At 37.9% G+C, this 26,516-nt stretch overlaps 1 protein-coding gene across 2 annotated transcripts; it reads left to right on the top strand.

Moving 5' to 3' along the window:
* On the top strand, positions 1–24,890 carry DDX46 (DEAD-box helicase 46). 2 transcript variants are annotated; one of them, XM_072871940.1, is made up of 24 exons: positions 1–128; positions 2,710–2,898; positions 3,178–3,318; positions 5,170–5,287; positions 6,196–6,361; positions 6,668–6,819; positions 7,153–7,266; positions 8,884–9,049; positions 9,412–9,532; positions 9,878–10,053; positions 10,492–10,613; positions 11,423–11,501; positions 13,327–13,409; positions 14,151–14,315; positions 14,677–14,839; positions 15,762–15,955; positions 16,520–16,657; positions 17,313–17,462; positions 18,127–18,324; positions 18,925–19,143; positions 21,239–21,383; positions 22,070–22,143; positions 22,919–22,997; positions 24,088–24,882. In XM_072871940.1, the coding sequence occupies exons 1-23, from the start codon at positions 112–114 to the stop codon at positions 22,964–22,966; spliced, it is 3,138 nt and encodes a 1,045-aa protein (XP_072728041.1). In that variant the 5' UTR covers positions 1–111; the 3' UTR covers positions 22,967–22,997; positions 24,088–24,882. The 2 variants fall into 2 exon arrangements, with proteins under 2 accessions (XP_072728041.1, XP_072728040.1); XM_072871939.1 differs by having other exon boundaries at positions 22,919–24,890.
* Positions 24,891–26,516: the final 1,626 nt, after the last annotated feature.

Raw genomic sequence — 26,516 nt, forward strand, 5'->3', positions numbered from 1 at the left:
GGAAGGGGGGGCGGCAGCTTCCCGCCGCGCCTCTCGTCGTCCCGGGCGCTGGGGCGCGGAATGGCCGCCGCCGTCTAGCGCAGGGACCGCGCCGCTGCCGCCGCCGCCGCCATGGGCCGGGAGTCCAGGTGAGGGAAGCGGGCGCCCCGCCGCCACGGCCGGCCTGGCCCGCGCCGGGGCTTGCGGCTCCCTCGGGTGGCGGCGCGGTGCGGGTGGCTGCGCGGGAGGAACAAAGGGCGGCGGCGGCGGGCCCTCCTGGCCGGCCCGGGCGGCGGGCACGCTGAGGGCCGCGGCGGGCCGCCACGGCAGGCCCCGGGGCCGGGCCCGGCGCGGGGAGCGAGGAGCTCGCTCTGAGGGCAGGGCTGGGTGGCTCGGGGCTCCGGGCCGGGCTTTAGGGCCCCGGCGGGCCGCGCGGACTGCGAGGAGGGGCCGCGCTCCCCTGGGAGCCGCCAGGCTCCGGCCGCCGCTGTGAGGAGCCGGCGTGGATCGTGGCCGCGTGTCTGGGCCCGGGGCGCGGGGTACAAGCGCCTGGCTGCGGTGCGAGGCGTGGGGTCCGAAGTGCCGAACCCCTCAGCCTCTCTGAGCCCACCTGGCCTTTGCTGACTCGTTTTAAAATAATAGCAATGGCGTAATTAGCCTGGTGGGCTTTTTTTACCTGGATTAGACGTTTTTGCATGTTCTTTTTAAGTTTATGCAGGATCCTGTATCTTTTGTCCGCTCGTAGCTTGTATAAACACCTGATTAGGTGTTGTAGCCAACTCAGCAGGAATGTGATCGTGTACTTTGTGTGTTTTGGGTCAAGCCCGTGCTGCCGGATGACGTGGAGCTGCTCACACCTATCAGGCTTTAAACCAACTCCATAATTTGCAAGTGCCGTTGTGGCATATGAGTCTGTTTCCTACTTTAATCTAACCATCAGATTTTAACACTAAAACTGTGACACAGTAGTCCCCGCATGCAATTGTCCCTATGCTGTAACAGCTTCCTAGACCCATAACTGAGATTTATACTGAGAGAGGCGGATGAGTTGAAATGTTAACAACCGGCTTGGGTTCAAATTAGTGATTCAGTGAAGAGCTGGGTGCTCCCACAGACGTGTCTAAATTAGTTTCAAACTAGCTAGAGCAGCAGTTGTTGCCAACAGGACACCGTTAGAGACTCGGGCTGCAAAATCTCCTGGGAACTGAATGCCAAACTGCTGGCACTGAAGCTAGCAGGACTCACAGTACAGCTTCTCTTCTGATAATGACAAGTTTTTTCTGTTTGAGCTAAAAATAATGTTAAAAGTGGGTTTAAACTTGTGTTAATTTTCTATTTTAATAGCTACAAAAAGTTTTAAAAGTGAAGAAATGGTAAGAGGGTGAGAGTGAATGGTGGGTGGAGATGGGTGGGGTGGGCTGCATGTGCTGGAGTTGATGTAAAGAAATGTTCCTCAGACTGGGCTTTTGAAATCTGAAGTCATATACTCAGCTTTATTGCACGCTGTAGAGGAAAACTAAAAAAAAAAAAATAAAAAAATTTAGTTTTCTAAAACTAAAAGATTAGAAAGGGGGGAAGTATGGAGCAGATCCCGTGGCATTTTGTGACAGAGGGGGGAAAGAAATTAGAGATGTCTAATGCTGACATGTTCTTTGCATTCAGTTATACTGCTGATAGGCAGTGTATGGACATCATGCTGCTACTGTGCTGATTCCAAATGTACACGATACCTAAATATATCAAAGTGCTGGAATAAACTATATTATTTTTAGTGCCGATACTGTTGTAATACAACCCTGTGTGGCAATGACAGAAGGGAAAGAAGGAGGTGGGGGGCTTGAGGTCTTGCCTTCTCTGCTTCTTCCTGCTTACTAAGCCTGGCTACTAGGCTTGTCGGGAGAAAGGGTCTGTGAGTCCTGGGCTACAGGAGGGAACAAGGGAATTATTCTGGCATGGTGACTGAAAATCAGGAATTGGAAGAGGAGATGGTCACAGTCGAGGTCCCTCTGTGACTTGTACACTCAGCTGAAGAGTTTCCTAGAGAATTCCTAGCCCTGCTCTCTCCCACAGTGTGGTTGGGGTAAGAGAGCATTAATGAGGGGAGAAAAGGAGACTTCCATCTCCATCACACACCCCTCAAGCCTTGCTAACTTCTTAAAGCTTCTGTTGTGATGTTTGATGACGTTACAGAATTTCTTTTGATGTCAGCATTGTAAAGGCATTGACCATTGCTGTGTCGCATATGCTCAGGGTTTTATGTTTCTTTAATTGCAGTTTAACAGCTTTTCCATTCAGCAGAGGTGTAATTTACCTAGCTTACCTGGATAAAAATTATATATTGTATAAAAAGCAACAAAAACCAGTTTTATTTGTTCAGCAAATTTTGAGATAGCTTCAAAGAGTCTTTGTTTTTTCCTATGCATAATGGAAATCAGTGGATTTCTGAAAAGGAAATGGTTCTTGATATTGTAGTGTTCTCATGATGTGCTTATAGTAGTACTCTAAAACCAAAAATACAACCAAGTAATCCCTCTAATTTCAGCATCATTAGGAGTACATGTATATTAATCAGTTTGGCAAGATGATCACAAATGCTTAGAAATTTTGAAAGTCCAAGAAATTAAGATAAATAATTATTTTTGTCCTGTCCACCTAAATATGACAAATATCCTTTAACTGCAAATTGTTCTCACGCTCGTGTTCATCTTTTTTTGTGAATTTACAATGCAGGCATTATCGGAAGCGCTCTGCGTCACGTGGACGCTCTGGTAGCCGTTCCAGAAGTCGTTCTCCATCTGACAAAAGAGGAAAACGTGGAGAAGACAGACGCTCTAGAAGTAGAGATCGAGAACGTAGACGTGAGAGGTCACGCAGTAGGGACAAGAGAAGGTCTCGGTCACGTGACAGAAAGCGTCAAAGGTATGACTTATCAATTCCAATCAAAGTAGATAAAAATGCCTGTCATCTGAATATTGATGTTCTTCCACTGTAATTAGTTACTTTGCTGTTGTTCATGATAGATTTTACTATGCTTAACATTTTTGCTTATTAAATGGTTTCTAGCTACTGATGCTGGAGTTTGTAAGCTCTTAGTGGTCTTGATGATTGTTGGGTTCCTTTTACAACTTGTTCCTCAATAGCAGGCTAAAATTATACTATGGTCACATGCTAAATGAATACAATTTTGTTCTGTGGCAGACGTTCAAGAAGTAGAGAAAGGGAACGGAGCCGAGAGAGAAGAAGATCCCGGAGCCGAGAGAGGAGGCGCTCTAGAAGCAGAAGTAGAGGTAGACGGTCTCGATCCTCCAGTCCAAGCAAGAACAGGAAAACAGAAAACAGGTATTTGTGTTCTCTAATTACAGTCACTGTCGTAGTGACAAAATATCGTAAAACTGTTGGTAGCATGGAGGGAATCATCAAGCAAAACTATGCAAAGCTTTGGTGTGTAGAACAAGTAGAATATTATGTGAGTGTACTGTTATGATCTTTTCCCATTCCTTAATGTGTCTAACACAGTTTGTTGTGAGAACGTTTCTGTAAAAGAAGGAGATCCAAGTTGTGGCAGCTAAAAACCACAGTTAACTTTCAAGTTAAGACTGAGCTTCATTCTGGAAGTTTTGCAGTGCTTCATTGTTATCTCAGGTTCCAGTATCAATAGGTAGTGTTTTGTGTCCCAGCGTGCATGCTCAAATTAATAAAGAACAGGTGCCCTCTAGCACAGGCATTACATTGAAGTATAACTTTCTTTGAACTTGTAAATTACTGGAGAATAGTAAGTTTTAGTTACCAGATCTGCTCCAGTGCAGTGTTCTCAGTGATGCACTGTATCATTTTCTTTCTCAGATAAAGCACTTTATTTCTTTGGAAGCATACAGGGCTTTAAAAAAAAAATAAGGGTAGGATAGCAGCAGGGGATCTATAAACAGCATCGTGGTGACATCTATAACAGGAATTTCTCAACTGTTCTCAGTGCCACTGATTGTACCTGAGCTCAATGTTTCATCCATTCTTTATACAAAAAGTGTCCTAAAGAATGTAAGCCACTGAAGTTTGGAATCTGCTTTTTTTAATGATTTAATACTTCAGAGAAGCTCAAGGAGTCTGCTTTGGTAAAGCCACCACCTGTTTATCTGCTGTTTGTTGAATTCCGTAGGTGTGCTTAGTGCTGCAATCAATATGGATTTGACAAGTACTAGTCTTAGGGGTTTACAATCAAATAAACTGTCTAGTAAATAGACTTAGTAAAGAGCTGAACCTTGAACTCTTCTAGATGTTGACTTTAGAAATGTGTAAAAACTTACTACAGGTCATGTTGTTTTACATATATTTTAAAGGAATTGTCAGATATAATTACAAACAGCGTATAATCATGCTATACTGTAAAATGAGTGGGAAGTCCATACGTTGTAACAGCAGTCTGTATAAAGAATAAGCAGGTTGATGACAATCTAGAAATTGTGAGAAGCTGAAATCGCAAAGTCTTTTGGAATAAGCATATGGTTTGTATTAGAACAGCCCAATGAAAAAGGCTTAATGAGATTTAATTGGCTAAAGTGAATTTTACCTTTGTTATCGTGAGTTAGCACGTGTGGATGCCTTTTTTTTTCCTTTTAATTGGGGGCAAGTAAGGATAATAAAATCAGTGATAAATGGGTTTTGTATGAAATGCAAATCTACACATTACGTTTGAGTTACATAAGTAGCTTTTCCCAGGGAGAGGTGTTTTTATGTCTTTCAGCCAGTACTGTATGCTCAGGGGGATGTTCAAACTTCCATGGCAAGATGCTGGATCACTTTACCTTTCTCTAGAAAGTCAACAAACGGGAAATTTTTAGTATCTCTTTTCTAACTGCTGTCTTCAAGGAGGTGTAAAATAAATTGAAGAACCACTAGAGTATCAATTGTAAATATTCTGGAAATGAAGCCTGCAACTTCTCCCTGTAAAGAAATGAGAAGAACAGAACCAAAACATGTGAATTGGTGGATTGCAATAGATTCTACATTTCTGGTAGTTAAAGGGAATATTTCCATGAAATTGAAAGATTCTCTGGGAGTCAGTGTGCTTTGTAAGGTATTTGAAAACATCAACATGTACAGGGTGTTCATAGTTCTGTTTCTGTCCAGCACTTGTGTATCCTCCCCCTGAGAAAAGCTGTTATGTTGTAAGAAATCTTTGATCTTACCTTTCAGATCAAGGTCTAAAGAAAAGACAGAAGGTGTGGAAGTTTCCAAAGAAAAGAAAAAAGACAAAGAAGACAAAGAAGAAGAGAAGGATAAAGATGCTACCACAAATACCGTGGCCACTGAGGTAGAAGCTTTTAATGCTTATAAATTTAAAAGATAGAATTTAATCCAGGAATTAAGTTACCCATAGATTACTGCATTAACAACAGAAAACCTGTTCTTAGAGGTGGACAAAATCCCCACTGATTGAGAGACTATTCTCTTCACTAACACAGACTCCTGTCACGGGGTATGCTTCCAGTTCTTGGCATAAGAAACATTCTTCTCAATTCAAGATTTCGAACTGCTTGGACCGCAAGCCACAGACAAGCGTGAAGGATCTCTCATTTTTCACATATTAGGTGTCAGTAGAGGAGCTGAAAATTTTTTTTGGCCTCTGGACCCAGGCAGGAATCAAAAAACAAAGGGAGAGGGAAGCTCACTTTGCCTTGTTCCATAACGTGAAAAGATGTGCCTAGATGAAGAATTCCCAAAGTAGCAGTTTTAGCTCTAGCTCTAACTCTTCTGAACCAGCACATCATTACTAACCTTCCTTTGTTCATGGCGGCTGCACTGTCAGTGAGGGCTCCCCAGGCATAAACCTACCACAGGTTTTTGTACTAGAAGGACTTTTGGAAGTAGAGGGTAACGTGATAATTCTTTACTCTTTTATGGATCAATGGCTAAAATGAGTGGAAACTCACTGGTGTGAGTTACAGTATTTTTTTCTAGTAAATAAAGGAAAGTTTAATTTGCTATTATCTTAAAAATTATATACCAGCTACTATAATGAAAAAATAAAATAGTTAACTGCATTTCTTACTTGAAAATGTTATAGTTGATGTTAGTATTTTTCATTTATGCTGTTGTGATAAGTTTGTGGATGTCCAGTCTTCTACGGCATGTTCACACAACAGTTATATTTGTTTGAAGAAGTATAGGCTAAAGCCAGCGGCCATTAATTTTCACTATTTGGTTTTTTTTTTATCATAGAATTTTGATCAGAACAAACTAGAAGAAGAAATGAGAAAACGAAAAGAAAGAGTGGAGAAATGGAGGGAAGAACAACGCAAGAAGGCTATGGAAAACATAGGAGAACTGAAAAAAGAAATTGAAGAGATGAAACAGGGGAAAAAATGGAGTTTAGAAGATGATGATGGTATTTAACTTGTTATATATAACAGTTAAAATACTTTTGTTCCTAATAATATTTTTATTACATTATCTTTAAAGCATTTAATTACTTTTCAGAATGTGAACTATAAAATAACAAAGCCTAAATCTGGTCATGGCTTCAAGTCGTTTAAGATCCAATTGAGGTTAACAAACTGGAGAGATTTATATGAGGAAAAATGATTCAGTAATAGAAGTGGACTGTAATTATTTGGGTAGACTAATAATTTAACACGTGAGCACTTTTCTCTTTCCCTGTCTGTTTTATTCCCATCTTTCTTGCTCATATTAGATGATGAAGAGGAAACTGCAGAAGGAGAAAAAGAAGGCAATGAGGTTGAAGATGAAGAGTTAGATCCTTTGGATGCTTATATGGAAGAAGTAAAAGAAGAGGTCAAGAAGTTCAATATGAGAAGTGTGAAAGGTGGAGGTGGGAGTGAAAAGGTAAAATCACTTATTAAGATTTCTTATCTTTGTCTTTTAAAATAGCTTTGTGTTTTAATATCAAAATGACTTTGAAAAAAAAAGGGGGGAAAGTGCAAAAAAGCAAGCAGTAAGTTAGATGCACTTAATGCCTGTTTGCTTTAACTTTAATTTCCTGATGTTTTTATCAAGCTGTTTTATCAAGCATTATCCTGGTAAAAGTTCACTGAAGGAAGTGGAAAAAAAAAAAAACCAGCACAATGCATTTAGAAGTCCAAATATTCTGTATATTTCATACAGTATGTTTTTTGTTTTATATGATAGCACAATAATTTTTCTTAACTGTTTTTGTAGAAATCCGGACCAACTGTTACCAAGGTAGTAACCGTGGTGACAACGAAAAAGGCAGCTGCAGAGTCAGAAAAGAAGAAAGGGGAGCTCATGGAGAATGACCAAGATGCAATGGAGGTAATGGAAGTGTCTTATATTTCTACTATGAAAAGGCAATGAGCCTCTTACAAAAGGCATGAGAATGAGGATAATCCTTGGATTTTTCCATCTCCGAGGAGATAAACATTTAGTTATTTTTTTGCAGAACCACGGTCACAAGGTTTTTCATCTCGCACAGTTTCTTGTTACTTGTACTGGGTTTTTTTTTCAGAAATCACCATCGCAGCTTTATTGTTCAGAGGCAGTGTTATACAGATGAGAACTGCATGAGTGCATCAGGTTGTCTGGCTCTGTAATTGTTCTTAATATGACTGGGCTGGTGTATGTCACATGTAGTGTGTTCAGTTCACTTTACTGAAATTGGGCAGGCAGTCCTGGTGATCCTGTGTGTGAATGACCCACGAGCTAGTATAGAGTGTTTACTTATGCAGCTGCTCAGTCTGCATGTTCAGTCACATGTATCTAACCTGAAAAAAATGGGGTTTGTGTGTTACAGTTCTGCTGAATTTCTTTGTAAGTATAAATATATTAAATTCCAAAACACCTGTAAGTTATGGATCTCAAAACACTTCATAAATCATAATGAGACATCTCTTTGAGCACAAATGAGAGGTAGATGTTCTCATTTTACAGCTTAGGAAACAGTAGAAAGGAGTTTGATTCTGCCTAGGGCTACAAAATGCTATGCCAAGTCATGTGTTCTAGTAGACAGCACCCTAAACCAAATTTCTAAGCGTTTTCTGTTACACTGGCTGTAAATAACAAATGTGTTTTAGTAGGAAGAGGTGGTACAAGTAGATAAATGTCAGCTGCCCCCTCTGGATGTGGGTTCGATGAACTGGTAGATCTCCCTGTAGTCTTTACAGTGTGTGATTTTTTGCATGTTGAGCAGTGGCAGATTAGCATGAATATTGAATTTTAACAGAACATTGCTCTGGGATTCTCATAGAGCCTTCTTGCTCAGTGATTGGACCTGAACTTCTCAGAATTACTCTTCTCTGTCCAAACTGCCTTCATAAAATGCTTCCAGGAGGATAGGAATATTGAGTACTTAATGTGGTTGCGTGTGGTTGTGTAGGCCTGAATAGCTGTTAAGGTTATGGGTATGTTGTTTCCGGGAGGTCTTAGAGAGACAGCCTTGCCCAAGATGTAGATGAGATACCCTGCTAGCGCTGTAGCTCAACTAGATTGTGCCAAGCTCTGTGTTGCTGCAGTTCCAGTGTTAGTAGTACTCGACTAGTTTAAAGCTGAGTTGGGTGCATCTGTCAGGACTGTGACTGCAGTGGGAATCCAATCAGCAGTATGCTGGCTGGATTTTTTTTCTTAGTATTTTCTTCCTACTATTTCTGTTGTATGGCAGTGATTATTTCTGAATGACAGGGCTGGTAGTTAGCATTCATAAAGTCTTGAAAGTTATATGGAACACGGTGAAAGTTAAGGTTTAGGAAAAACATGAAAGAAATGGATGAAAGAGCAATTGGGACTCTCCTTAAACTGAGAGCGGGTTTTCAGTATCTGGTCTAATAGGCTAAGGAGTAACTGTTGCTTCTGAGTAAAGTTCCTCTATAAATGAAAAAACAGAGCCTCTCAGAATACCATTCATCCTAATTTGCACACAAATTGTAATCTATACAGTATTCCTCAGAAGAGGAGGAAGTTGATCTTCAGACTGCCCTGACTGGCTATCAGACCAAGCAGAGAAAGCTGCTAGAACCAGTGGATCATGGAAAGATAGAATATGAACCTTTCAGGAAAAACTTCTATGTTGAAGTACCAGAACTAGCTAAAATGACTCAAGAAGGTAAGGACAAATACAACCAGAACACCTTGGGTAGTATTAAAGAAAAGAATGATGGATTTTGTGCAAAGAAACAGCAAATTCTTTTGGAATATAAAGAGCATTTGGAGCAACTTGGTATAGAAGAACACTGAATCAGATCGCTATTACTGATAACTTCATATAATTATATATGAGGCTTTGATTGAAAAATTCACCCAAGTCCTTTCCACCTACCTCCTGTGTTATGTGTAACAAGCTAAAAGCTGTTTTTCTGGTGGTGATAAAATTAGTATTTCATGTTCAGGGACAGATCAAGAATATTTTGATCAAGGCAGTGGAGAAATGTCAAGTTTGACTCTGTTGTAATGCAAACTCTATTTCAGAGGTGAATGTGTACAGGCTGGAGTTGGAGGGAATTACGGTCAAGGGAAAAGGCTGCCCCAAACCAATAAAAACCTGGGTACAGTGTGGTATTTCCATGAAGATTCTCACTGCCCTCAAAAAGTAAGCAAGCACGTTGTGAACTATATCATGCTTGATTTTCCTGTGTTCTATCATACGTTTATGAGAAAAACCTTTTTCTTTGTTGCATAATGCAACATGTCCATGTTTGTATACGTTCCATACATAGTCATCAGAGGGTTTATCGCACAGTATTGAACTACTGTTATAAACTATTCCTTCTGCCATTTGTATCATGCTTTTGCTGCTCATTTTTAAGCTGTATTTTTTGAACGGCACTGATATGTATATGTAAATATGAATATGCAAATTTTTTGGCATGACTTTGTGATTCATATCTGTCAAATCCTATTTTGTTCTTAAAATATCTTTTTTCCTTTCTTTAAGACATGGCTATGAAAAGCCCACTCCCATTCAAACCCAGGCTATCCCAGCAATTATGAATGGACGCGATTTGATCGGCATTGCTAAAACAGGAAGCGGAAAAACTATTGCATTTCTGTTGCCCATGTTCAGACACATTATGGATCAGAGAGCGTTAGAAGAAGGAGAAGGTCCCATAGGTACAGAGCTTTTATTTTCAAAATCACAATTTAAATAAATAAAAACTCAAGCATACGCTTTAGAAGGGTCTTCAGTTCTTCTCTTGGTTATAGGGAGGAATGCTTACTTACGAATGTCCATTAATGAGTGGCTCTTCTTTTTATTTAATTAATGATCATCGTGCTATTTAATTTTGTTTGTGGTCACTGTGCTATCTAATGTTGTTTCAAGAGCACTTACATGTCCATGTATCTGGAAGGGAGACCTTACTCCTTTGATTTTGAAACTTTGACCAAACTTCCATCCCATCCTCATACTGTCTTAATTCTTTTTCTTGAAATTACATTTTTAAAAATAAGTAAATTGCTGTAAACATCATTACAAAAGATTAATTATTCTTGTATTAAATAAAACTTCTCTTATATTACAACGTATGATGAAAGTGCTTTGCTTTTCAGCTGTCATTATGACACCTACTCGTGAGTTGGCTTTGCAGATTACCAAGGAGTGTAAGAAATTCTCAAAGACACTTGGGCTTCGAGTTGTCTGTGTTTATGGAGGAACAGGAATCAGTGAACAGGTACGCAAGACATACCTTACTTGTCAAATAACTCTTGAGCTTTAATTAGTTAATGTTACTTTCGCAGTGAATTTAGTCCCTTTCTCTTTCCCATAAGTCCATACATTTACAGCCTTCATTATGGATTTTCTCTGTGTGAATGGTAGTAATGCAAAAGCTTAAGCATTTGCACATAACTTAGCCTTAAACATACTGATCTTCTTGAAAATTCTCAAGTATGGTCCTTAGAAGTTTCAGACTGTTTCTTTTTATGTATGTACTGAGCATGGCAGTAATTAAACTGTTAGTGGGGTGTGGTAGTTTAAAAGTTATTAGAGAAGCTATATTTTTATGAGTGTTCCCCTCAAGATACCAGAAACCAGAAAATGTTAACTTTGGTTTATTGCATTATCAAATATTGCATGTTAGAGTAATTTAGAGATTAATTTCAAGGGGTTACCCCCGCCCTGTTTATGAAAACAACAGGAGTGACTGTCTGTGATGGAACATGGTTTATTTAGTAGCAGTTGTCCCTGATATAACACGTGACATTTCTTATAGGCCCTTAACTGTGTAGAAGTCATATCCCCATTATAACTGCTTCAAGTGGTAGTAACTTAGGTTGTCAGAGGTTATTCTTTTGGAAAACGAAGTTTTCCAAAGACTTAAGGAAATTGCTAAGTAAAATCTTTACATAAACAGTTCACATCAGTAGAGCAGCTGTATTACAGTGTATGTTGTTTTCTTTTTTGCAAGTTGATACATGTTTTTTTTTTTAAAAAAAACAACACAAACACTCTAATAGTTTGTTTATTATGCTTTAAAATCAGATAGCTGAACTCAAAAGAGGTGCTGAAATTATTGTTTGCACACCTGGACGTATGATTGACATGTTAGCAGCTAACAATGGTGAGTAGAAAACCTTTTCCTATGGAGAATTTTTTATATTTGTTGTGTAATTCTAACAAATTCAAAAGATCATGTATTTTGATAAATGGTCTTATGGAATTTTCCTATGTCTCTTCAGGCTGCACTATCTAGCTATTGAGAATATATAGCACTAATGATAGGTTTAATCATATATTGGTTTGACTTTTTTGGGGAGGACAGGAAATACTACATTCTTGAAGAGTTTCTGAGAATGTTTATCATTGTTAAACTTAAAATGTGCTGGTCCAAATTTTTTAACCTGAAGTCATTTAGATAAAGGTTATATACAGTTGCTTGTTTTGTCTGCCCATTGATCCTTATTACTGTTAGTGTAGCTCAGCAGTTACCCACTTTTACTTAAGAGCATCTGTCTCTGCCTTTATCTGTTGGTTTTAAGAAACAAACAGACAAAGAAGCCCTCCCTAAATAACTGTTCAAAAGTAAAAAGAACTGACCTTACATCAAATATTCAGATTGATTAAACTGAGCCACTGCAGCTTTAAGAGGTTTTGTCCTAGTGTAACCATTGCATGCTTATTAGATAAAGTTTTATTATTAAATTATTCCACATCAAAACCTCTACTAAACTGTTGACATTATTTAACTTCTGTGGAAAAAGTACCTTCAAGACATATAGAACTGGGCTTCCAAGACTTAAATCGTCAAAGGTAGGTACATTAATGCTGTTCCCAAGTAATTTTACAAAGTTATTATTTGGGGATGAAAGTGTTAAGGTGTTACATAGATATGTAGATTTTAAGAAGTATTTATTTTGTTCCTTAAGTATGAATTCCGTATCTTAAAAAAAAAATGCAGCGCTAAATCTCTAAAAAATAATTTGAGGATTCAGCTACAATTTGCTGAAGCTGAAAGGACCAAATCCTACTGTAGTTTGATAGGTACAAGTCTGAGTGATAGTTGTAGAAAATGTGAAAAATGTGTTCCACTCTGAGAGCATTTGACAGTGTCACTCCACAGTTGCTTGGAACTGAATGTGTTCACATGTTTATATTGTTTGAGAATATGATTCTTAAATCCTTCAGTTAAATCCTTCTCATGAAGGGGAATCTCTTAGCAATTTGTTTGGGAAGGGTGCTAATTATCCTGTCCATCATAATTTCAAAATGTTCACAGATAGGCAACTTGCTTATTTTGTTTCCAGCTGTCCCAGAGTTTGGGGTGGTTCTTAATTTTAAATTTAGTAGTGTTACTGGGTAGGTTTTAATCTTTATATATTAATTTTGAAAAGACTGCTTACTCTGTTTTATGCATATTATTAGCAGTTAACTAGAATTAGTATGATTATCCTCAAATAGTTATTTCTAGCTCCAAGGAAGCATTACAGATTATATGTATAAAAGGAATTTTTCTGAGGCTGCAACAGTTAGCACTGGACTTTGCCTTCCACACATGCGCTGTAATCTCTAATATGTTTTTTTCTAGGTGGCGCTGTCAGATAATGGCTGATGTGGCTCCTTGCTTCATCTCAGTCTTAGTTTTATGATGTGTTTTGGCGAGGGCAGTTTTCTGAATTTTACAGGTTCTTCTGGCCCTATGATGGTATGCAAGAGAAGAGTTTGACAAAATAAAGGGCCTTGTGCATACTTACACATTTCCCAGAATGTATATGTGATTAAAATGAGAACATTAAAATTCACATTTAGTGAATTTTTTAAAAAAATTAATTAATGTCTTTGATAGAAGATAGTGAGACTATATAACATTTAAAAAAAAAATATTCCTGAGGGAAACTAGATTTCCATTTGATTTTGTTTCCCATGTGTTTTTTCCTCTCCTTTCACAGGTCGGGTGACAAATCTCCGTAGAGTCACATATGTTGTACTTGATGAAGCAGACAGAATGTTTGACATGGGTTTTGAGCCTCAGGTAATTAATGACATGAGTGGTATTGTCACAAGATGTTATTTTCCACTTAAAGGATTTTGCAATGCTACATTATTATTACACTGCCAATGAGCGTTCAAAAAGATGTGCTACATATGGACAACAGTTTAAACTGAGACTTTATTTTTTCTATTATCCTCACATGCTTTGTTTTCAATTAATTCTTATATAGCTTAGATTTTTCTATAATATACTTTTTTTTTTTTACATGCTTGTTTTGGATACTTGTGGCTGTGTTGTAGCCCTCTGGAATCCCTTGATGTCATGTTAGTAGTTGTAACCTGCTTATAAAGTCTTTGATGTCTCCTGGCAATGTCCTGCAGGAGACAGGAACAAAATGTCGGAAATGTTGGTGACAAATTACTTGCTGGCAGCTTTGGACATCCAGGACTCTTTCAGTTGTCATCAGGCTATATTGTCCTCCAAAACTAGGAGAATTCCTTTATTTCATCTCTGGAGCTGTAGGGTTTTTGCTGCATGTCTTAAGATTTCTGCTGGGCTGTTGTCGGGTTGCTTATTGCCACTCAACTTCCTTTCGAATCCAGCAAGTTTTGCCTGTCTTCCAATGCCAGCACCTAGGTCCCATGAGCAAATCTGTAGAGAAATGCTTTGTAGTCTGTGTGTAGTGCAGGTACCACCTAACTTTAAAGATGGCAGCTCTGTGTGTGTATGAAGTTCAGTTACAGCACTTGGGTATTAACAGGGAATATTCTCTTAAACCAGGTTATGCGCATTGTAGACAACGTCAGGCCTGATCGTCAGACTGTCATGTTCTCTGCTACTTTTCCCAGAGCTATGGAGGCATTAGCTCGGAGAATCCTAAGTAAACCTATAGAAGTGCAGGTCGGAGGCAGAAGTGTTGTCTGTTCTGATGTGGAGCAACATGTTGTGAGTATCACACGTCTGCCTTGCCCATCTTCTCATTTGCTTGCAAAAGATTATTTCCAGCTATATTGAATATAAACCAATATATCCACAGAGTTTTTATTTTTAGAAGTTTAGTGACCTTATTAAACACGAACTCAGAATAAACTAACACCCTAATTTGCAAATATAATGTGATCACTTTTTTAAAAAAAATTGTTTTTATACTGCTAAGCTGAACAGCAGTTTTGCCACTAGCTGTGGAAACAGCCTGAAAAAGTCATCTCCTGTTCCTGATTTTTATTTTTATGCACCCTGAATGTGTTTAATGTCTTAACGTACAATTCATACTCTTTCTACTTTGCTTTTGTGTGTCTTTTTCCAGATTGTCATAGAAGAGGAGAACAAGTTTTTGAAGTTACTGGAGCTACTGGGACACTATCAGGAGAAAGGATCAGTTATCATATTTGTAGATAAACAAGAACACGCTGATGGGTTGTTGAAAGATTTAATGAGAGCATCTTATCCTTGCTTGTCTCTTCATGGAGGTAATCTGCAATCTTAAGGATTTATATTAACAACTCCGAACTAGAATATTGCTATTCAGTAGTTACAAAGAGAAAGTACTTAGTTCCTGTATAGTACCAGTTATTATCTCTTCCTAAGCAGGCTTTGCTTTATAATTGGGAAGGATATTTGTCTCTTAATTTGAAATAGACATGATAGTTTTCCATAATTACTCTTTTTGTTGTTCCCTGTGAGATGTCATTGGATGCCAAATCTTGACTCTGTGCACCAGGATTGTTACTGAGAGTTAACACCTCTCGGGGACTATTACTACTTGCTATTGTAGAGTAGTGAATGCCATTGGGGGAGTACTAGATGATATTTTTATTTGAGATTCCACAATAATAGCAGCTGTTGTTTCACTTCTCTGCCATCAAGTAGTAATATAACGGAAGTAGTTTAGTAGCAAGAGGAGGAAATCTTTTTAGAATATTGTCCATCCCAGAGTATTTTAAAACTTTCTATATATAATGCTTTTAAAAATACAATAACCAATAAGTACAAAACCACTGTTCATTTAGTGCAGCAATGGAAGAGGGAAAAACATACTCATTCTTTTGAGATTTCTCTTGCCTTTAGAGAGCAGACAAAGCCTCCAGATGAGGTCTCGATTGAATATAAGAAGTTAAATAGAAAATCATATTAAAGAAACTTTTGAGGATCTTGGTATGGGAAAACATCTTTTTGTAGTGGAGAAACTAAAAGTTTTGTTATTCTGGATAATAGACTAAGAGATTTATTATTCTGGCTAATGTATGTTGCCTGTGAAAGTGTGAAAGTATTGAAATTTAATTTGCATAGGCTTTTGGTTGTTTGAAGTTGAAGGGTGTTTTGACCTGTGTACAAATTCTTTTGGCTCAAAGCAGAGCTTTATAATTAACTGTTTTGTGTGGTTTCTTGCAGGTATTGATCAGTATGACAGGGACAGCATAATTAATGATTTCAAGAATGGAATTTGCAAACTTCTGGTGGCCACATCTGTAGCAGCAAGGGGCTTGGATGTAAAACAGTTGATGCTTGTGGTCAATTACAGCTGTCCCAACCATTATGAAGATTATGTGCACCGAGCAGGCCGAACTGGACGAGCCGGCAATAAAGTATGTATAATCAGTTGCCTGTTTTGGTTATTACTGAAAATTTTTCCTTATTTGATGCTTGATCAAGGTGTTCCCAAGGGATAGCTACAGAGGGAGTAGTTTATGCTTTCTAATGGGGAGAGGGTTTTCCTTTACAGTGCATCTAAGGTTTTTGAGTGATCATCTGTAAAATATATTCTGGATTTTAGCGCTATGAAAGTTGGAACTTACCTGTTCTTCTGATGTATGAATGTTCTTTTAAATCCCATTTGTGGCTGAAAGTTTGGGTGTTTTTCACTGTTGGAAATGTGCCCTACTAAATTTATAAGATTTTATTTTCCAAACTTTTAACCGTGACAAGATTGAAAGGAACTTCAGTTTCTACCATCTATGGTTGATTATGGCTGTAGCAGCTTCCTGGGAAATTGTATTATTAATTCTACATAAAAAAAGTTTAAGCATGAATATCGTGGTTACTTTTATTGACCAGAACAACAACATCTGTACAAGGGTGCTTCAATAAATTTAGAGATAAAGTGTCTTTAGAGATTTTTCTTTACTATCTTTTAAATTAATTTTGACCAGGGGTATGCATATACATTCATTACTGAGGATCAGGCACGGTATGCTGGTGATATCATTAAGGCTTTGGAATTGTCGGGGAATCCGATTCCTACTGATTTGGAGAAGCTCTGGGCTGACTTCAAAGACCAACAGAAGGCTGTAAGTAATTCTTTCTTCTGTAGTGGGCTTTGGTCTGGGTTTAATGTGTATGCACGTGGGTCCCGTTGTTATAGTATACATGCATGAGTCATCTTGCTGACTTCATTGAGAACACATATGTATGCTTAGGTAAGTGTGTAATTGTTGTCAAGATTGGGATCTTGAATGTCATTTACAGGACTGTTCTTGAGAATTTAAATATTGTCAGCTGGTGTGCGACAGAGAAATGCCTACTGTATAAGAGGCACTTTGGCTTCTATCAAAATTCACATAAAAGATAATGAAGTTCTTTCACGGAATTTGTATTATTATTTCTAGAGCTCTCACCATCAGAGGATCTTGCTCATGCTGAGAAGAGTGACTTTGGAGTTTCTCTGATATAAAAACTGGAGGGGATTTTTTACTGCATTTGAAAAGCATTTAAAATGTATACTTACAGAAAATTGTTTCTATCTGCTGAATTAGCATAGCTTTTTTACTATACTTCATTGTAAAATACAGTTTTTAAAATTTGAAGAGCTTTCTAAATGTGCGAGGATTTGCTTTTTAAAATAAATAACTTCAAAGTTATTTGTATAATTTTATAGTTATTTTATGACTATCGGAATCGGGATTTTAAACTTCTAAGTATGAAAATATATGTTTTTGTTTTCAGGAGGGGAAGTTGATTAAAAAAAGCAGTGGATTCTCTGGCAAAGGTTTTAAATTTGATGAAACAGAGCAGGCTTTGGCTAACGAAAGAAAGAAGCTACAAAAAGCAGCTCTTGGCTTGCAAGATTCAGATGATGAAGACACAGCTGTTGATGTAAGCACCTGAAAATAAGATTTGCATTGCTTAAGGATTTCCAATATATTTGGGGTTTCCCCAGTAGGTTACATAATACGTTGCAGAATGCATGGATTTTTGTTACTCCATGTCCTACGCTACTGACTTAATTAGTTAAATTCCATGAGTAGATCTGTATGTATTCTTCGATATAAAAGATACATAGCTTTGTGGGTCAAGATCTATGAAGATCTTGAAAGTCTCTTTCTGACTTACTGGTATTTTATATGTAATATATGTAGTTATGTAAATGTCACAGAAATTATTTTCTTTGTAATACTAACGTTGCATAAGTGAAATAGAACAATTGCCCTCAATTACAAACATTTTTTTTACTTGCAGTGTTTTAAATAAATTAATAGTAGCCTTTTCTATTTCTAAATCCTTATTAGAGTCCTTTCTTAATGATTGTTAGACTCCTTTTCATGACCTTGAAAGTAAACACTGTGTTAAAACTTTTTCCTGGTTATTAGATCCTCTGTTCCTTTTGTGGAGTTGTAGTTCTGGGCAGGCTTCTACCATTTATACAAGATTTAATTCTTTAAAAGCATGTAAACTAAATGCACCTTAGTGTTTTCTTTCTTAGGATGATAAGATTATCTAATGGTAAATGCAGTGATCTAATAATTGTTATTTTCTTTAGATCGATGAACAAATTGAAAGCATGTTCAATTCAAAGAAAAGAGTAAAAGACATGGCAGCACCAGGAACATCAAATGCTCCTACACCGTCAGCTGGGAATGCGGAAAAATTGGAAATTGCTAAAAGATTGGCTTTGAGAATCAATGCCCAGAAGAATCTTGGAGCAGAGGCACAAGTATTGGTCCCCTTCCACTTTAAGGTCAGGCTCTTTACAGAGCAATTTTTTTCTTTTTCTTTATTTTTTTTTTAAATAAAGGTTGTTCAGTTCTCTGTTCTGTGGCTGCCATTTTATTTAGTGTTTCTGCACACTCATAACATACTGCATTATTTAGCTCATTTGTTCTGGGCTTAACTCAGTTATAAGTTGTAGGATATGTAATTGAGCTAATATCATAATAAGATTTAATACAGAACTGGAAATGCTTTGTCTGCCCTGGCAAAGAGTTAATTCATTACTGATAAAATTACACAATTAGGTTTTGTCAGCTTTAGCAGAGTTGCAGACATCTTTCTCTGCTGAAGCGTGTGATATACAATCCGTTTAGATTTAGGTTAATGTGGTCTGGAATGTCCAAAGGTATTTTGAGCTGAAGATACAAAAGACCAGTATGATCTTTTCTATACAGGTGTGAGGGGAGTTATTGAGGGGAAGGAAGGAAGGAAGAGAAAGAGAAGTTTGGAGAATGTATTTGTTATGTGGACAATTACATTACATAGAAAGCTTTAATGAAACCCTTGTTGGTTTACATAGGACTTCTTTTGCCTACCTTGTTCTCAGCATGGACCTATTTTTTTACAGGATGTGATGCAGCAGGCTACAAATGCTATCCTGAGAGGAGGCACAATTCAAGCTCCTACTGTATCTGCCAAGACCATTGCAGAGCAACTGGCTGAAAAAATCAATGCTAAGCTCAATTATGTGCCCATAGAGAAGCAGGAGGAAGAGAAACAGGATGGAGGACAAAACGAATCCTTTAAGAGATACGAAGAAGAATTGGAGATCAATGACTTCCCACAGGCAAGTAACCATTTTGCTATAATCAAGTGTAAATGACCATTATTTAACAAAGGCTATCTTCATAGCTTAGACTATGATTATACCAATAAAATATTTTGTCTCTATTTCCTATCATACCTAGTTGAAATTACCACATTATCTGTGATTACTTCTCAGCTTGTAGATACACAATGCTTTGCATATATTCCAGAGAATATCAGAAAAACAAGCATTCCTTATCATACAGAAATCGTTTCACCCTTTGCCACTGACTTCTCTCATATCCAAATCTTTGACATTGTCTGTCATTTTGTTGCAAAAGCCATACTACTGTGACTGATACTACCCTTTGCTTTTTTTATTACCTGAGTATTTTTGCCATTCAGAATATTGTTGCTCTAGTCTACCTCATCTGTTATTTTGAGGATTTATGTTCCATAGTATCAAGCACAAATTCCTTGTATTTATCTTTGAGGTTCTGCCCAGGTTTGCTTTATTTTATCAAGTTGTTGTGTTATTAGTTTGTTACCCTTCCCTGTCAGAAATCCTCTTAATTCTTATCCTAAGCGGTTGCTCATGCATAGAACATGTTCTAGATTTTATAATCTTGCTAAGGATCCTTCTAACCCTTTAAGGATTTGCTTGCTAGGTACAAAACATTGCCTGCTCATAATGGCTAGACAGGTTACCGTTCTGTTGTCTACGTATGCGTGTCTGCAAATAAACTGTAAATCTTCAGATTTTTTTTTTTTTTAGAGCTGCACTAGAAAAAATAGCTCTCTTCTGATCTTCTTTTTGTTCTTCAATATTTTGTAATATCTTCTCTGAAACACAGACGTATATATGGCAGTTCATCAGTGAGAATCATCACTGCTCATTACAGCCCTGGAAAATCTTTATAAGGGAGAGGGACTCATCTTATACTGTGTGCATTTGTAATACTGAACACAGTGCAGATCTGAGATGACGGAGATAAAGTAAGATAAAATGATCGCCTAAAGCAAGAACGTCCGCTGACTGCTTAAACTTTTCTTATAGAAGTACTATGCCACCATTCAATACCATCACATGAGCTGTACAATATGGATAGGGTAGCCTTCCTGACTATGGGTGCAGTAATTTCTGAGAGTCAGATCAGTGCTGGTAAGGTACCTCTTGTAGAGAGAATGTGTAACAGGCAGTTTTGATCCAGGGACATACAACTTGCCTTTAGAGACTGTATTCCAAAGTTGGCTTCTGGAAAAGCTGTGGTTTAAGGTAGGATACGCGGTATGTTTGCTCAGCCTACCAGAACTGAGAAAGCAAACAGGGACTGGAGGGGATCGTTCCTCCTGTCAGAAATAGCTTTGCCTTCACGCCAAGGCAGTGTGAGCTTCTCCAGTCTTGTCCTAAGTCCTCTAACTTTGAATGCCAGAGCTCACCATGACAAAAAAATTGTCTCGGTGTACAAGTAACTTATAACAATCTACTAGATACTTTCTAGGAATTTCATTGTCTAAATGAATGGGATGCATTTATCATAATGAAGTATTTTTGAGGATATTGTACAGATTTGGGACAATTTGTACAGGGTTCTGAAAAACAGCTGGCAGTGTTTATTCATTAGGCTTTATTTATGGAGATTTTAAGGTTTACTTATTTTTTTCTTTAACCAACGAACTGTGTAGAAATAAATAGCATTGATTTTGTTAAAGGGAAGTACTTGCAGCCATTAACAGTATATGTTTGCCCTTGAAGTCTATTCCTGTACAGAAAGTGCTAAATAAAATACTTGAGTGCTGCTTCAGAAAGTCACCAAAAAAAAATACACGTTTTAAACTTCGGTGTAGCAAAATGGAAGGTCTTTAGGGTTCTTGCTTCAATAGTACTAGGCATCCATTCTCTTCTCTCCTTCTTCCATAACTTTATCTTGCTGACACAAGAGGCAGATTTTTTTTAAATATACTTGCATAAAAATAACTGGCTAAAATTACAATCTGCATTTTTAAAGTAGAATGCCGTGACCTTTTTCACAGTGCTGTGTTCCTGTTTGTCTAAAATGGCAACTAACCTTTGGGTTGCCATTTTGTGTGATGCCTTTCTCCTTGTTGATCCGCCCATATCCTTTGCCTTGCAGACTGCCAGATGGAAAGTTACCTCCAAAGAAGCGCTCCAGAGAATCAGTGAATATTCTGAAGCTGCTATTACAATCAGAGGAACTTATTTCCCTCCAGGCAAAGAACCCAAGGAAGGAGAACGAAAGATCTATTTGGCTATAGAAAGTACGTATTCTTTTTATAAATGTTTCAATGAAAGATACAACTCTAGTTTTTTAATTAGACATGGAATCTCTGTAGTCATAGTATCTGGATGCTCAGTTACAGACCCACTGTGGTTACTTTGCAAATTAATATAATTACTACAGAAACGCTCTATCTTAATACACTTTGTCAAATGATCCATGGGGATCACAGAGATGCTTCTCCTGAGAAGACTGACCTGCCACAGAACAACAGCAAACATGCATGGAATCAGTTTGGAGGAGAGGGAAAGAAGAGAGGAAAAAAAATAAATCAGACTAAGCACAAAGATGTCTGTGCCAGTGTGAAATAAGGAAGCAAATGGAATTGTGTGGGTTTTGGCTGTTAAAGGTATAAGAAATTACATCAACTACTACAACAAAAACTTTGCAAATCTCTTGATGGTGGAGTAGAGGTTTTTCTCAAAGAAACCTCTAATCCTAGGTATTTCTGAATAGTGTAATTTATGACTGTCTGTTTTAAGTATCTTCCTTAAAACAGAACACAGTCTAGCTGTGGCAGTCTATACAATACTAGAGTGTTCTTCAGCAAATAGTTGAGAATATTCAGCAAGTTCTACAGTGTTTCTGAAAATAGCCAGCAATGTTTATTCTGTAGGCTTCACATACAGAAAGCGTTAAAGATGGTAATATTTTTTTTGTCTTCAGGTGCCAATGAACTGGCTGTACAGAAAGCAAAGGCAGAAATCACACGACTTATAAAAGAGGAGCTCATCAGATTGGTGAGTGAAATATCCAGAATGCAGAGGGAAAGCGCCTTAATTTACGCTTTATGAGATTGATTTCTACAAATGTTAACGCTCTGGCATACATCTTTATTAATATCAGGCACTGGAGCCTATAGGTCTCAAAAACAGTTTCATTGAACAGCCTAGAAAATATATTACTGTGTTCAGTCAGCCAGACATACGGCTGTTATCCAGCCAGCAGATGGAGATAACACATTAACAGAGCGTTTTGACTGAAGACCCCTTAAAGAGTTAGGTCCAAATACATTTCCTCATTTCAGCACCATCAGGCGGGGGGGAGGGAGAATTATTCCCCTCATTTTAATACTTTATATGTGTTGAGAGATTTATTTTGCTGTAGGTTTACAGCGTAGCCAGCTACTAATCAGCCATGTTCAACATACTCCGTTTTCAAATAAGATACTGTCTTGAGAAATCATATTTTGGGTTCTCTGGTTGAAGAAACCTTGGCTTTCTCTAGAATAACCTTCAGTGATACTACATTAGACTTGACAGTGTCTTTGGCTTTTTCTCTTAAACAGCCTTTCAAATCAGCAGTCAATTCCAGTGGTCTTGCTGAGCCATTGTTGATAGTTCTGTTTCTTTTTCAAAATTGTTGACCTCCCCATAAAAATGTTTTCCAAAGGAAGGAGATTGCTAAGGAACTGCTTATTCATATGTAATGTGGATTTGTCGTTAGTGGGGTTTTATTGCAATTCATTTATCCATTTTCACTTTTAACTGTGATTATTCTCTCCTTTATTTGCAGCAAAATTCATACCAACCAACCAACAAAGGAAGATACAAAGTTCTATGAGTATTTGGAGTTATCTGTCTGCCAGTGGCTGGTGCGTGAAACTTTGTGGCTTCTGTTGTTTTTGCTGTTTACACTGCTTATTGTAAATTAAGAATTTTTTTATTTTGTCTTGCGGACGTTTTTTAACAGAAAATTGATACTTGCTGAAACATCTTAATTCTCTCCACTACAGTTATCAGTCTTAAAGCAGACCAGTTTTGGCGGAGCATGATTTAATTTAAAAGTGCAGTTTATATACTTTTCATCATAAAGAATATAAAATAAAAAAGATTTTAATTTTCCTGACAGACTATACTGTTAAGTAAATTAAACAATGTTGGGATTTGTGTTGGAAATCGTTGGAATGTACCTGCTTCATATTGTGGGGATGGTTCACGCCATATCAGTTTATACTGGAAAAATGATAAAACACCAAAATAAAGGCAGGATTTTCTCCTGATCCATAGCATCTCTCTGGCTGGCTCCACACACATTCGTTCCCTGTACAAATGTCCCTCTAAGGTCAGAGAGTCTTGCAGTGATCAGAGTAGAGAATTTTATCCAGAAATACTTGAGGTCTAGTTTTAAGATCTTCTTATCCTTTTCACGTCCCATTTTGTCTTTATCATGCAGGTAATAGAATGACTCTTTGGGGTTTTTGTAAAGTGAAATGTTTTGTAGTATGAAAATAGTTCTCCTGTTTTTTTCTAAACATCAGAATTTTAGGATTTGATTTTTTTCCTCATTCTCTGACATAAGAATGAAAGCCTGTTTAGTTTAAAAAGAAATTCTCAGAAAAAAAAGATTAACCTCTTTTGTAATGAAATATGACTTTGTCACTTTTTTATAGTGTTCTTATATATACATTTAATGTGATTTTTTTCCCCCAGGGTTGTTGTCTTTATTACTGTTAGGACATGGCTTTAAGTAAAAATGAATAATGATATTTATGAGTGAATTCCACAAATATTGACTATCATTGCAGTCAATAAGCTACGGGGACAGGCAAGACCTTTCTTTTTGAGGTCTCATCCCCATAACCATTAGTATTCACAATGGACACTTACTCCTCTTAAGCATTTAACTTTCCTGGCTACTGATCTGGAGCCTAAGCGGTAGCAATTTGAATCGTCTCATTCTAGCAGCTGCAAGACTTTCAAGATGATGACTTTCAAAAGGACTTTTGTAGAAAGCTTTTCTTACCTGACATGTTGAGAAGAAATGTGTCATTTTAAAACAGCTGTGTATATAAAACTGCTTTAACCCTGGTGAAGACAAATCATACAACCTGCATCATGGCTGTAAAAATTCACAACTTCTATTTCCCAACTTCAGGTAATTTAAATGATTATTTCTGTTTGCATATAACTGTCTGTTACTCTAATGTCAGTGTACCTTATTTGCAATCCAGGAAAGGAAGGTTATGATTATACCAACTGAACAGTGTACAATTAGGATAAGAACACCCAGTACTTGCCAATATTAATACAATGAGTAGAACAAAGAGAAGAAGCACACACAACAACACTTCTCAAAATTTAAAACAAATCTCGCACTAAAGCCCCATGGTTCCCTTTAAATACATCAGGTTTCCTTCTGTTAAGAACTGGGTTTTGATATGTTTCATACAACTTGTTTGTTGAATTGTCTAACTTTTGATAGTGTCCCCCCAGAAGAGTGACAGAGTTTGATGTATTTAATGAAGAGCACTTTCAAGTTTGGACAGTCTGACACATCTTTAAAAATCTTGTTTCACAATGTTCATATATATCTCCTAAAAAAAGGCATGATGGAGACATTTTTGTTATTTCCAGCTTTGCATTGTTGGATTTCAGAGATGCAACAATGTATAATCTTTAACTTCCTGGGGTTTTTAAATGCAATGTCAATATTCCTATGTTTTTTAAATTCCAGCAAAAATAAAAATAATTTCAATGTATATTTTTCAGAAACTGTCTTTCTGAATAGCTCATCTGTTATCTGCACTTATGTTGCTTCTGCGTTTTTTTTCCCATGACAGTTAACCTTGCACTTTCTGGAGTAGGGTGATGTGTACAGTAACTGGTGCTTGTGTTTTTCTGCTAGAAATGCAATGAGATGCAGCTCAGACTCAGTTAAGAAGGTTGCAGTGAAGGTGTTTGGATACATGAAAACAGGAGGGAAATGCATATAAGCCAGAGGAGAAGAAACTCTCAAATTAACAAATACACAAGGGAAAAAAAGTGGAAATAAGACGAGAATAAAAGTTGGGAGAAGACACAATTAAGTAATGAAAAATGTTGTATTTAGTTCTTGCCAAGTGTGTCCATGGATGTAGAGAAGTTCTTTATAAACATCCCAGTTTGGCCGCTTTCCAGGGAATCTGCCCTGCACAGATTCCTGTCACCAGTTGTTGGAAGAGCACAGAGATGCTGTATTTCTTTTTTATTTTTAATACACATAAGCAGAACTTGTTCTGTTATCTGCCCAAGGTGATAGGCTGCCAGTTTTCTAGGTTGTCTTACGCTTTCAGTGCCTGAGTAAACAGTGGTATTTTGGGTGGATAAGTGATACAAGTATTTGATACTGGATCATGAATGAGTTTTTGCTTGCATTTCGCAGTAATGCAGTGTTGTCACGCAGGGGCAGTGGCGAGGGGTGATGCTCTGAGGGTGTTGCTGTTCTCAAGGAACAGGACAGTGGCACTTTTAGGTGGCAGTGAAGTAGGAGAGAACTGCTGCGTAGGTGAAGGTCTGTGAATCTGGAAGAGATGATGAACACCGGGAGCGGCTGGAGGCAGAGAAGGGGAGCCCTGTGCTGCTGTTTTCCATGGCAATCCTCCACCACAGCCTGCGGTCCTGGCCCCAGCAGGTCTGCAGCAGAGGCTAGAGGAAGGAGAGAGCAAGACTCTTGATCGCAGCCGTGCTGGCTCCCTTGTCTTCAGTGCCAGCACACACCAAAGATTCAAACAGCAATATTCCTCACCACATTGTGAAGGGTTAATAAGGACATCCCGTCTATCGCTGCGGTGGCCATTTGTGTGCGAGAGTTGATGCAGCAGGTCAAGCTACTCTGTGTATGCACGCAAATGGGCAGAGGTTTTGCTCTGTGCCTGGGGCAGGAAAACAGGAGATGAAGACTAAATCCGATGTTCTGGATAGGAGAGAAAAAAAATTCACAGCAAGATGAAAAATGTGTGCAATCACGGTTCAGAATTTTATACTACCCTAACAATATTGCACATTGTTGCCACCCCTTGTTTTGTTAAATAGGCAGCTTAAGGCCTCCTTTTACATGTTAGTCTTTATGCTGTAAAAGTTGTAACCAAAATGTGATGTGTCGATCACAGCCTGGCATGTCCTGTAGCCGTTCCCTGTCCTGGCTGCTTGAGATTTTATTTGTACAATTAAAGCAGTGCAGTCTATTTAATGTGCATTTCGCTGCTAATAGAATAAAAGATTCTGAGGCTCAAAGTGCCATCTGTTAGGAGCTTTCCTCGCTCAAGTCTTCCATGTGGAAGACAAAAAAATAAAGATTTTTAAGCAAAGCTTTGCTAAAATTCTGCCATTGTAATAGCCAAATATAAAATGAA

Source organism: Ciconia boyciana, chromosome 9 (assembly GCF_034638445.1).
Source record: "Ciconia boyciana chromosome 9, ASM3463844v1, whole genome shotgun sequence".
In the NCBI taxonomy this organism is placed as follows: domain Eukaryota; kingdom Metazoa; phylum Chordata; class Aves; order Ciconiiformes; family Ciconiidae; genus Ciconia; species Ciconia boyciana.